This window comes from Dromiciops gliroides, chromosome 6 (genome assembly GCF_019393635.1).
Source record: "Dromiciops gliroides isolate mDroGli1 chromosome 6, mDroGli1.pri, whole genome shotgun sequence".
Taxonomy (NCBI): domain Eukaryota; kingdom Metazoa; phylum Chordata; class Mammalia; order Microbiotheria; family Microbiotheriidae; genus Dromiciops; species Dromiciops gliroides.
This window is the reverse complement of record NC_057866.1, coordinates 67,791,437-67,803,847: the sequence shown is the minus strand read 5'-3', so window position 1 is coordinate 67,803,847 and position 12,411 is coordinate 67,791,437. Positions and strand designations below refer to the sequence as shown.

Sequence of the window (12,411 nt, the reverse complement as noted above, 5' to 3'; positions counted from 1 at the left end):
TGAATTAAGCATAAAAAATATTAAGGCAAAGACTGTGGCTGAATACATTGAGACTGATATTTTCAAATCAAAGCTAATGGGAATAACATATTTTAAACAATGAACACCTATGTAATACTAGTAATAATGTTTACTTTTAGAACTTTCAAATGTACTGTTAACAGATTTAGAAAGTATCCTCAGAGCAGCCCATATAGTATTAATGAAACACAAGGCTCATCATCCTAAGGAGAGTTAAGGAAGAGAATAAACATTAAGTACTTACTATGTGTAGAGGCAGCTAGATGACTCAGTGGAGAGAACACTAGGCCTGAAGTCAGGAAGACCTGAGTTCAAATTCAGCCTCAAACACTAGCTTTGTGATCCCTGGGCAAGTCATTTAACCTCTGTTTGCCTTAATCCACTGGAGAAGGAAATGGCAAACCACTCCAATATCTTTGCCAGGAAAACACCATGAACGTCATGGTCCACGGGGTCATGAAGAATCGAATATGACTGAACAACAGTGTGTCAGGTACTGTGCTAAGTGCTTTGCACATATCTGATTTGCTCTATGGGAAGATTAATGTTTGCTTAACAAAAAGGATGAAGGAAATTGATAGACCTTCTTAGAACATATGACAAATTGGTAAAACAAACAAACATATATACAGAAATAGATTGGAACAAGTAAGCACTTCAAGCAATAGTAAAGGCTAATAAAAAGTACATACCTTTGGATATGTACAAAGTAACCCAAAGTGGATGATCTCTGAATGGATCCTATGGCATGTCAAAGATATTGTTGCCATATCAAATACTTATAATCTCCAGGCAACAGGGTACAAATGGCTTTCATGATACAGAGACCTAGCAGAACACATCAAAAGCATGTAGGGACAGGATGAGATACATATCATCCCTTTTGTCTTTACCTGAAGTTTTCCAAGGCTGTTTTCAATGAACCTGCTTATATGAGTTTTTTCTTCAATTACAAAATAATTATTTTATTTGCTTGCTAAATGGTCTCAGAATGCTTCTTTTATACTTTATAAAAATGAGAATGATCTAATATTAATCACTGACATTTATATAGTACTTTAAGGTTTGCAAAGAACTTTTTCATTATCCCATTTGAGCCATGACCCTATGCCATAGGTACTAAAGATAAATGCATGTATAATGTTTTAAGTAACTCCCCCGCACCCCACCATGTGCCAGGTGCTGAGCAAATTGAGCACTTGACTAATTTGTCTGGACCTGTGATTTAGTTTGTATAGGGAACTGAGAAGCAACCCCTGCCCCACAACCTTGCAGATCAGCAATTGTTCTGCCCAATTTATAGACTTAGAGAATTATCATTGAAAAGTTAAGTGACATACCCAGTGTCATATGGCCAACATGTGTCAGAGACTGGATTTGAATCCATATTTTCCCAGCTGTATTCATGAAATCATTGAAGGAGTACAGCAGATTCCGTATACTTATGAGACAGCAAGAAGTATCATAGATCAAAATTAAATTTCATAAAATTTGGAATAAGATACAATTAAACCATATCATGCAAAGAACATTTATAGAGGAAGCTGAGAGAAAGCAAATAAATGAAAAATGGAACATATTTGTATGATAAACTTTCTTCATCAATGACACAGAAACTACCACATTTGTACTCTTCATTTCAGTCCCTGACTTGATAAGGGATGGATTAGAAATGACTTTAAATAACATAAAAACAGAAAGACTAGCTGAACCAAGTATGTGCACAAAAGAAACACAGATAGCCAGAGTTTTGAGGTCATTGAGGGATGGGTATTCAGGAATCTGAAAGAAGCCCAGTGATCAGAAAAAATAACAGACCACGTTCTACTGAAAGAAAGGCGATTCAGAGGACACCAGTAACTACCAGCCCATTTCCTCATCTCCGTAAGATGTTTTTGAGGATGATCTTCACACACAGGTCACTATGAAGGATATCCGTGATGAAAATATGAGAAGGAAATTATCAGGCTTTCACAGTGACCAGCTCTTTAGAGTAAGTGACAAAGTAAGTGACAAAGTTTCAGAACATACAAGATCTCACCTTGTTGAGCATAAAAAACCCCCATTAAATTAATTAGTGCAAAATTCAGCATTAAACATTATCTTCCAATAAGTTGTTTTCCATGAAAATGTTAATATGGCTACATATCATACTAGATTCCTTGGTAGGTAATACCACAGTATAACTGTTGTTCCTCCAATTCAAGGCCAATGTAATCAAGTGTCCTCTGATATTTGATCTTCAGTATCAAGCATGATATCAGAAAGAGAAATATACTTAATAAAGACTCTTGCCATTACTGTGGAAGATGTTCTATGTACAGGTAGAAGACAAATTCCATATTGTCAAGATTGAAATCAAAGTCAAAGGCAATAAAATCCAAGCATATCAATTTATTAGCAAGGCTAGCAACTGCCAATAAATGGAATCTATGGATCCTCAGAAACCGCAGATGCTGAATGGTGACTGAGAACTTTCTTATAGTCAGTAAGGAGGAACTTAAAAGAGGCACAAAAATTACATAATCACGGGCACAATCAACTTCTCATTGGTTTAGGTTGAAAATAGGAAACTAATAATGAGAAATTAAGGAACTGATTTGTTCATACAATCTTTGTTTTGTTTTTTTGTTTTGCGGGGCAATGAGGGTTAAGTGACTTGCCCAGGATCACACAGCTAGTAAGTGTCAAGTGTCTGAGGCTGGATTTGAACTCAGGTCCTCTTGAATCCAAGGCCAGTGCTTTATCCACTGTGCCACCTAGCTGCCCCATGTTCATACAATCTTAAGCAACAAACATTCTTTTCACTTATTGGTTGAGATTATGAAAGCAGCTGATCAATGGAAACTTTTATATCAGTAAGTTATGACAGCATCTAGTGAAAATTTTTCTGACAGGAATAGGGAACTGTAAATGGGGAATTACATCTCATACTATGTAATAGAAGCTAAACCAATTAGGCCTTCAAGTAGATTTATCAATACTTGTTTTCACTATTCACAGTATAGATGAGGAAATCTTCCATTTCCTCTTAATTTTAGGTGGCATCATATTTTTTTTTCATCAGGCACTAGAATGCTGCAGAAGTTAAGTAAGACCTACAACCACTGTAAAGTTTTCATTCTATAAAGAAGAATGCCTATAATCTAAATTATTGTATGGTAGTTGGACAGGCAGCTGATAAAACTACTTCATATGTACTGGGCAAACATTGATGAGCTGTCACATTCTTGACTAGAATTAAGAGAGCAGACCAAAAGAAATGACACAGCATTTCAAATAATCTCTAGTTGTTTCCTAAATCAAAGACCTCTACTTTTTCACAATCAGTGTTCTTTTAGAATGTTATATGGTTTCAGATTTTTAAACCTTACAGTTTATTTATTTATTTATTTTGTGGGGCAATGGGGGTTAAGTGACTTGCCCAGGGTCACACAGCTAGTAAGTGTCAAGTGTCCGAGGCTGGATTTGAACTCAGGTACTCCTGAATCCAGGGCCAGTGCTCTATCCACTGAGCCACCTAGCTGCCCCTATAGTTTATTTTTAAAAATCAAAATTGTGAATGACACAATAATGAGTTTGTTGGGTATTATTGAGCTGTGGCACACTCCACTGATGACTTCCATCTGAGAAGTAGTCCAAAGGATATTATCTCTGCGATGCTATTTTAGGGGAAGGAGAGTGAGCACAGTAGATGGGCAGCCTGGGTGCTGCCTTAGTACTTAGGTAATTTCAAATGTTTTAGAATAAGGCCTCTGACGTGTCAGACGGAAGCACTATCGTGGATTTGTGGGCAAAATTTACATAGATAAGGAGGCGGAAAGGTGGGTTGCGGTCTGCATAGCTGGAGGTATCCCATACATACGCACACATGTTGTTGGTGAGATCACAGATCTATTCAGCTATCAAAGATTTAAAATCCATATAAAGAATATAGGCATATATAAATAGATAAAAACACTGTATGAGGAAAGGGACATTTTATCCACTTTAGCAATAGTCATTGATATATTTTTATTCTTTATTTTTCAATTTCATAAAGCATGAAAATAATTTTGTTTTAAAATACATTAATTCAATGGAGATTTATTCTGGGCCTGCTATTTGTACTAGTCATTATTCTAGGCTTAGAGGATACTGGGACAAAAATAAAATGGTCCCTATCTTCAAGGAACTTGTATTCTATAGGGGAAAATAATGTACAGAAATAAGTCAATAGAAAAGATATTTAAAGTAAGTACAAAGTTGCTGATAGCTGAGGACATCAGAAAAGCCTCATACAGGGCAGGCACGAGCTGAGTTTGGAAGACGGTTCAGCAACCTAAGAGGCTAAAGGGAAGAGTCCTAGGAAACACTTGTGCGAAGAATCTAGGGCAGGGGATAAACAGCATCTGTGGGGAAAGTAATGTGAAAGCCGTCTAGAAGTTGTTAGAGCCAGAAGGTGTATCATTTACAATACAGAGATAGAGAGAATGGTGTCAAGGAATAATACAGAATCCCAGACTTCAGTACATTTCTTTCAACAACTTAATTATGATTAATCTAAATTCTCTGCTAATACTAAAAAATCTCAAGACAAGAATTGAAATAATTTAAAAAACATTTTTAAAAAGCTGTCCATACTTGTAAAAAGGAAAGACACCGACCATTCATTTATTAAGGGCACACATATTTAATATGCAAAAAGTAAAAATAAAATAACAAGTGTAGCAAATGTCATGTAGCAATAGGGGAATCATTGATTGAATTATTGTCATTTAAAAGCGGAATTGTTCTGCCTGATTCAAGAAGGCAGAACTAGATAGAAATTGTAGCAAGATAGGTTTTACCTTAACATAAAAAAACTTTGACAATCAGACCTTTTCATAAGGGGAATGGGCTGCCTTAGGTTCTCCTTTACTTGAAGTCTCTAAAACTTGGCTTGCTGGGGATATTGTAGAGGAGATCCTTGTTCAAGGACAAATTGATGCCTCCAGAAGATACTGAGATTTTGTGATTCTGAGTAATTTTGGAAGAAACGCTGATGGTAAGTGAAATGTTTCTAATATTTGAATATATTTATATACTGTTGTGAGAGGCAACCTTTGCACCGCAGATAGAGAGAGCCTACCTCAGAGTCTGGAAGACTTGGATTCAAATTTTATCTTCTACACCTAGTTACTGTGTGACTCGGGCACTTCACTTCTCAACAAATTGTAGAGTAGGTGCTCACCTCCGTGGGTAGAGGGTATTAGCTCATTAGCAGTTTCTTAAATGAATGAATGAAATAACAGATACTATTTGAATATATACCTGTTGTAGTGGGGATGCTTTGGTACTATGATTTTCCTGTTCAGAAAAATATATGGTCTATGGCTTTTTCAGTACATTTTATCTTTAATTCTAGGATGTGAAGCTGACAGCCAGCAATGATGATTACTATTTTGTATTTGAAGATTATTTGTATCAGGTAAGTTCGAAAGAATCAGTGTTTTCTTTTTCAGGGTGCAATTAATAGTTAAATTGTGCCACTTTAAGAAATATTTCTCATTAACATTTTGCAGTGCTAAAATCCAAACCTTGCTTTTTTAATGATCAAATAAAATGTTCTCAGTTTGGAACAAGTTTAAATTTTTGCTCTTAGTAAGGACTAGTTGGAAGAAAAAAGTCTCCACACAAGTGAGTTGTTTTTTTTTTTTTGTATTACAAAATAGAGCTTGGGGGTAGAAACTAGAAGCATATTAATAATTATTATAGGTACAAGTGATTAAAATGAATGCTCAGAGGGAACATTTACTTCATGACTAGAAAAAAGCTCTTTAAAGAAATCATTGCTTCATGAGAATAGCTTATTGAGTAATAGGACAAACACTGTTACCACTTGATTATGCAAGCAACGACATTGTAACTGGTTATCTCTAGGTCATTTTCATCTTTGCTGAAATATCATTTTATCATAAATGAGAAACTAATTTTATGTGGAATTACCTAGATTATGGGTTTTTTTCTTTTAAAGTAGAAGTAGATTAGACATGCAAATTTACTAATTTCAATTTGATTGGGATGTCAGCATAAATGTCATGGAAGTAATGTAGAATACACATAGCAATTTTTGCTTGATTAGATGTAAATTAGTCACAGCTGTTAGAGTGGGTTTGTTTATTTATTTATTTTTTAAGATAGAAGAAGATGCTGCTAAATCAGAATCTTTCAGAAAGATGTAATTACTAGTACACTCCAGGAGGGGAAATTTGAAAAGTAAATATTATTTTCAGGTATAAAGAAAAAAAAACACCTTGGAAATCATTTTTATTTAATTAAGATGTGACTGCATATAATTGAATGTCTCTTAAGCCTCAATAAGAAAAATATTTTGTTTCTGATTATTTTCTCATAAGAATGTAATATAAAATCATTGCTTTGTCTTTATTAAAAATCAGTCTGGTTATAACCTCTCAAGTCTGAAAACAATTGTCCTTTTCTTTATGTCAATCAGATATCAGAGGTAAAGATGCTACTTACTTCATAAGATAAAGGCAAAATAAATGAGTTTCCATAGCTGCATTGATCACAGAGTAACAGCTATTAAGAAAAAACACTCTTGAAGTTAATAATTCTTCTTTCCCAGTAATACATGATTACCCAGCTTCTGTTTTTGAAACCTTTATAACTTCTCAGATAGCAGAAATTACTTTTCCCCTTTTAAGCACATTTTAATTTTGCCAGTAACTATGGCCATGCTTCCTTGTACTTCCTTCCTGTGACCAAAGAATGTCTTAGCGTTAGTGGGCATTCATCATAGGATGCTGCTTCTTACCTGTTTTTCTGTGTGTAGTGCTTCATGTGTATATTTTCTTTCTCCTGATCTTATCCCTTTAGAACAAGAATAAATTTCTGCTGAAGATATATAAAGGACACTTTCCAGAATTCGTACTTTATACACTTTTCTGAAGTAGCTAGTGTTTGTCAGTGATTCACATATGATATCATACAGTAATACCTCAGCTACTTTGTGTGGTGAGCTTTTCCGTGCACACACTTTCCCATCTCCACATATTTGCTTATCTGATTCTACCTGATGATAACCTTGCCCGATCATCAAGGCCAAACTCAGATGGCATATCCTCTGTGAAACTTCTAATTTCTCCCCTAGCTAGAAGTGAGTTTCTCCCTGGGTGCATTTACCTTTTAATTAATGTCAAGGTAGTTGCGTTTTGTTTGTTTGTTTTAATCCAAGGGAAGCCATTTAGCCTTATGTTTTTATTGTATAATTCAGCCTTTCCTGACTTTAGCTCTTAATGCTTGCAACTTCTATCCTCAAAAAATAGAATAATTGATGAATGCTGATTTAGAGTGGTTTTACTATCATTTTATTGGGTCCCATTTGTCCCTTCATGAAAGGTTGTTTCTCAATGTGGTAGAGTATTTTATAAGTTGAATATTAATAGCAATAAGCTTATACAGCACAATATTATATAAAATTAGCATGTCATATTGCCTCAAAAATATACTAACTAAAGAAAATTAATCAACATGAGAAATTTTCTTGTGCTAATATCAGTAATGGTATTTTGATGATGGAAAATTATTTGACATCAAAGATGTTATCTCCTCCGATACCATATGAGCTCCTTGAGGGTAGAGACTGTTTGGTTTTCATCATCGTGTCTCCAGAGTCCAGCTTAGTACCTGGACACACTGTGAACATTTCATAAATGCTTGTTAATTGGAAAAAGTTTAAATGTTAGCCAGTGAGCAGAAATAGCATGTTTTGCTGTCCCCAACAGCTGGAAAATCTTGAAATGGATGAACTCTTCCCCTTTAGGTCTAGAAGCACCAGGAATATCAAGTTCATATTATTTCAGTTAAACCAATATTTATTAAGTACGTTTTATTTATAAAGGACAATGTTAAGCTATGCAGCATACCAAGATAAATAATATATGATTCTTCCTTTAAGGAGTCTTACAGCTGAGTAGTAACTATGAAAGTAGAAAAAATAGTACATAGGGGCGGCTAGGTGGCGCAGTGGATAAAGCACCGGCCCTGGAGTCAGGAGTACCTGAGTTCAAGTCCGGCCTCAGACACTTGATACTTACTAGCTGTGTGACCCTGGGCAAGTCACTTAACCCCCATTGCCCCGCAAAAAAAAAAATAGCACATAATTAAACATTTTGATTCATGGTAGATGAGGATTACAATTAATAATTTAAACAAAAACCTAGTGGGTTATCTGTACCGACGTTTGTGTCTCTAGTGTAACTTGGGTGGTATTCTTGACTCATCATTCTCTTTCACTCCCCATATCCAATCAGCTGTCAAATCTTGTCAGTTCCACCTTTGCTACATTTCATAACAGGTCCCCCCCTCCCCCCTGGCTTCTCTCCTCTGATACCACCATTACCCCTGTGCGGACCTCATCTCACATCTAGACTTCTGGCTAGTGTCCCTGCCGCACATCTTTTCTCCACTCTCATCCACCCCCTGACTCAGCTGTCAAATTGATCTTCCTAAAGTAGTGATCTGACCACATCTCTCTCCTGTTCTTTAAACTCCAGTGGCTCCATATTGCCTCTAGAATAAAATACAAAATTCTGTTTGGCTTAGAAAGTCTGTCATAACCACGTCCCCTTCTGACTTTTCCAGACTTCTCACACCTTACTCCCCTCCTCATTCTCCTTTGACAGGAGTTAGTCTCCTGACTCAGTGCATTTTCATGGGCTGTCCTCCTGTCCTGCCATTCCTGGAATACTCTTTTCTCCCTTGTCTTTGCCTCCTTCCTTGACTTCCTTCAGGCCTCAGATAAAATCCCACTTTCTGCAAGAAACCTTTTCTAGTCCCCCTTAATGCTAGTGTTTTTCCCTCTGAAACTATCTCTAGTTCATCCTGTATATATTTTGTTTGTACATAGAACATTTTTATGTACAACTTTCTCCCATTACACTCTGCGCTCCTTTAGGTAAGAGACTCTTTTACTCCCTGTTTTTGTATCCCCAGTGTTTAGCACAGTGCCTGTCACATAATAGGTGCTTAATAAAGACTTACTCACTTGACTGTGCTTGCAATGCCATATCTGTTCCAGGTACTACCTACATTGTACTATGTACCAAAGGTGCAAAGAAGTCTAAAATACAGCCCCTGCTGTTGTGGTTGGGAAATCTAACTGGGGAGATAGGATATGTACTAAAATAGGTAATGCAAAGAAACATAGGTTAAGTAGTAAATTCATGTTATTGACAATAACTGTGCTTTAGTTTATATTTTTGCATTTATCATAGGATAATAAATTTAGAATTAGAAAGGATCTTGGAAATTATTGAGTTCAAGCTATTGATTTTATAGATAAGAAAACTGAGGCCCAGAGCAGTGAAATGATTTGCTCAGGGTTGGTCTCATAGATAGCAAAGGGAAGAATTGGAATTTTTATTCAGGGCCTATAATTCCAAATTCCATGCCTTTTCCATTGCATCATGTTTTACTCCTTAAAGCTTTTAGACTTTTAGTGCCTATGTATATATTGACTTGTTTGGTTGAATTGCCACTAAATAAATATTAATGTGGAACTGAATCTTTAGGAACTAATCTAAAATAAAGGCTAATTCAAATATATGACTTTATCCTCTAAGAATTTTGTAGAACTATATTCAATTGAATTTATTAAATAAGTTGCTTTTCTATCATTCATTACTTAGTTAATATTTAGTATAGTTTACTCAGAAAAAAATTATATATCAAAAACCAGATGTTAACCATTTATGTGATTTCTGCTCTTTTTAATTTGAAATTTAATATAGCTGATACAACAGAAGAAAGCTTGTATTTACCATTTACCAGGCTTTCCATTTAGAAGTGATACCTGTTAACATAATTCTGAATGTGAAATTAGCAATAATTATGGAGGTATATTTGCTTTTCCTTACCATTCTGTGGGTGATATCACCCCTCTGAACTTTCATGGGTCAGGCTATATGTGAAATTAAATTTTGACTCAGAATGTTTCATCTCCCATCTGTGGATAGGAGTAAGACAGTCAAATAATTGCTGTCTATAATTCTAGCTAGACTGTCTAAAAATCTAATGAGTGTTCACAAATAAATTAGGAGCTTTAGCAAGAGTTTAGACTTTTAAGCATTTATTAAGGAACATAAGAATTTGGTGAGGAGAGAGAAAGAGGCCATGGTTCCTTCATCTATCTAAGGGAGCCACTGTTTCCAGTCCACTCCATATGAGGTCCTGGTGCAAGAGAGAGAGAGAGAGACCCTCACCCCTTCTTCGTCCCAGAAGCCTCTCTTCAAAAAACGGAAACAGCCCAACCCCCCCCCCCCCCAAACACACACACACAGCTCCAAGCTAATTGGCTGGCTTTGATAGACAGTACCCACAAGCAAACGTCACTTCCTGACGCCAAGGAACTGACCTTCCAAGTCACATGGCTTGTCCTCAGACGCCTTCTCCTCATGGCAGAGCTTTCCTACAGTATATCTCCAGCAGAGGGCGTCACTCCAATTCTCACACAGTCTATCACTAAGACTGAGAAAAAAGTTGGATATTTTTCTTATTTTTTACATTTATATTATAACAACGTGTAGTTTTATATATCTGTATGTATATATACAAATATATTTGTAATTCTGTTATATATGCCTTTTAATATTACTTTGTTAACAATTTGACAAATTTAACAGTTTTATTATGTTCCATTTCTGATAAGGAAACTAATAATTTCTTTAGTAACCACATATAAAGCATAAGATAAACTATCATAAGATATTTGGGGTTTTAACTAAATGTAGGCCCAACAATTGACTATTGTGTGAGGAGCTATCCTTCTAAATCCCAATACGCTCATGATAAAAATAATATGGCCATATGTTTTCAAACTTTTGACCACAGAGGCTACTGAAACTATATATAGTGGCATGAACTCTGTTAGTGGAAAGAGCACCAACATCAATGACAGTACAGATCTTTTGATGTATTGAAGTTGGAAGATAAATATTCAAAATAATCAAATACTGTATTTTATCAAATTAATATTTTTCATTTGTTGTTTAATATTTGAGTGTCTACAATGTGACAGTTTTGAGTTGTAGTCTGTCATAATATTTCATTATTGTTTGCAGTAATTTACTTGTCATAAAAATAATATATTTCATCAAATGGTTTTAAATTGAAGCTAAATTTTAAAACTTGTTCAGATACATCCTCTTAGTGCTCTTCATTCAATAAGCAAATTAGGTAGTTTATACATTAGCATTTTCAGGTTTCTAGTAAATGCTTGCCCAGGAACTAAATGGCTCTGATTTCCTGTAAGAGTTAACATGCTGCCTAAAGTTTGGAAATTACTTTTGGGGGGAATTGGTGGCCTGAGAAAATCTGAATGAACACAGAGGAGTTTAAATACAATGGGTTTTGTGTCAGTGGGAGTTATCGTGTGCCCAGAAGAAGTCATCTCACATTGTTCTACTGCCCATGAACACAGTCTGACAGAGGTCCAAATGCATGCCAGGTCTGGCACCTCTTTTTCTTTCTTACAGGTTCATTGATAAGAGATGATCGAATTTCTAAATCAGGCAAGAAGTAGGAACCAGCAGAAGTCTCTTGTTTCTGGATTTTGTTTCCCATATTCCCCTGAGTTTGCAGGTGGGAGTCCTGACACTGCCATCAATAGTGTTAAATGTTCAGTTTAACCCAAAGCACTGGACTTTATGAAATTTGCAACAAGACCAAACAACAGTGCTGAGTACTGGGGGAGGAGGAGAGAGCAGGGAAACATTCCTGACACTTAATCCTTTGAAACTTTCTAAATATTTTTGGGGAATAATGCTAGAAAATAAAAACTATCAAGAGTTCTATACTAATAAAGAGGTTAATTAGGTCTTTTCTGTTGCTCACTTATATGATTTTTGCTACTTAAATAATTTTACTTTCTCCTAGTATGTTATATTTCACTGAAGAAAATATAGTTCTTTAATTCTTTAGCAAAATGGAGTTTTAAGTGTGTTGATGCTATATGTATAGTATTTTTTATTTTCATACTAAATGTCTTATAATTCTGAAGTGCTCCAGTGAAAAATTAAGGAAATCATTGCCACCCATAAACAACTATTACTCAACCAAAGGATAATCTTTACTTGGTACATCATTAAAGAGATTTTTTCCAACAAAAGTAGATATGCATATTATTGGCAAATATTTTTCTACAGATTTATCGTTGAACTATATTTGTATCTATAGCTGTAAAGTAATTGGCCTTTCATTCAGTATAACAGTGATTAATAATCTTGTTATTCATACCAGAATATGGCATACCCAAATGTACCTGATACACCAGTCATGGACTACCACTTTACTATTATCATCCTAGCATCCCCACTGCTCTTTTGAATCTGGGACAACAGAAGTACTGGC

At 35.3% G+C, this 12,411-nt stretch overlaps 1 protein-coding gene across 2 annotated transcripts in view; it reads left to right on the top strand.

Moving 5' to 3' along the window:
• The window catches only part of TBC1D19 (TBC1 domain family member 19), a 116,164-nt gene that overhangs the window by 57,398 nt on the left and 46,355 nt on the right, over positions 1-12,411 (top strand). For both annotated transcript variants that reach the window (XM_043973484.1, XM_043973483.1), the window contains one exon: positions 5,408-5,470. In XM_043973484.1, coding sequence (XP_043829419.1) covers positions 5,408-5,470 — 63 coding nt within the window. The remainder of the gene's footprint in view (positions 1-5,407; positions 5,471-12,411) is intronic.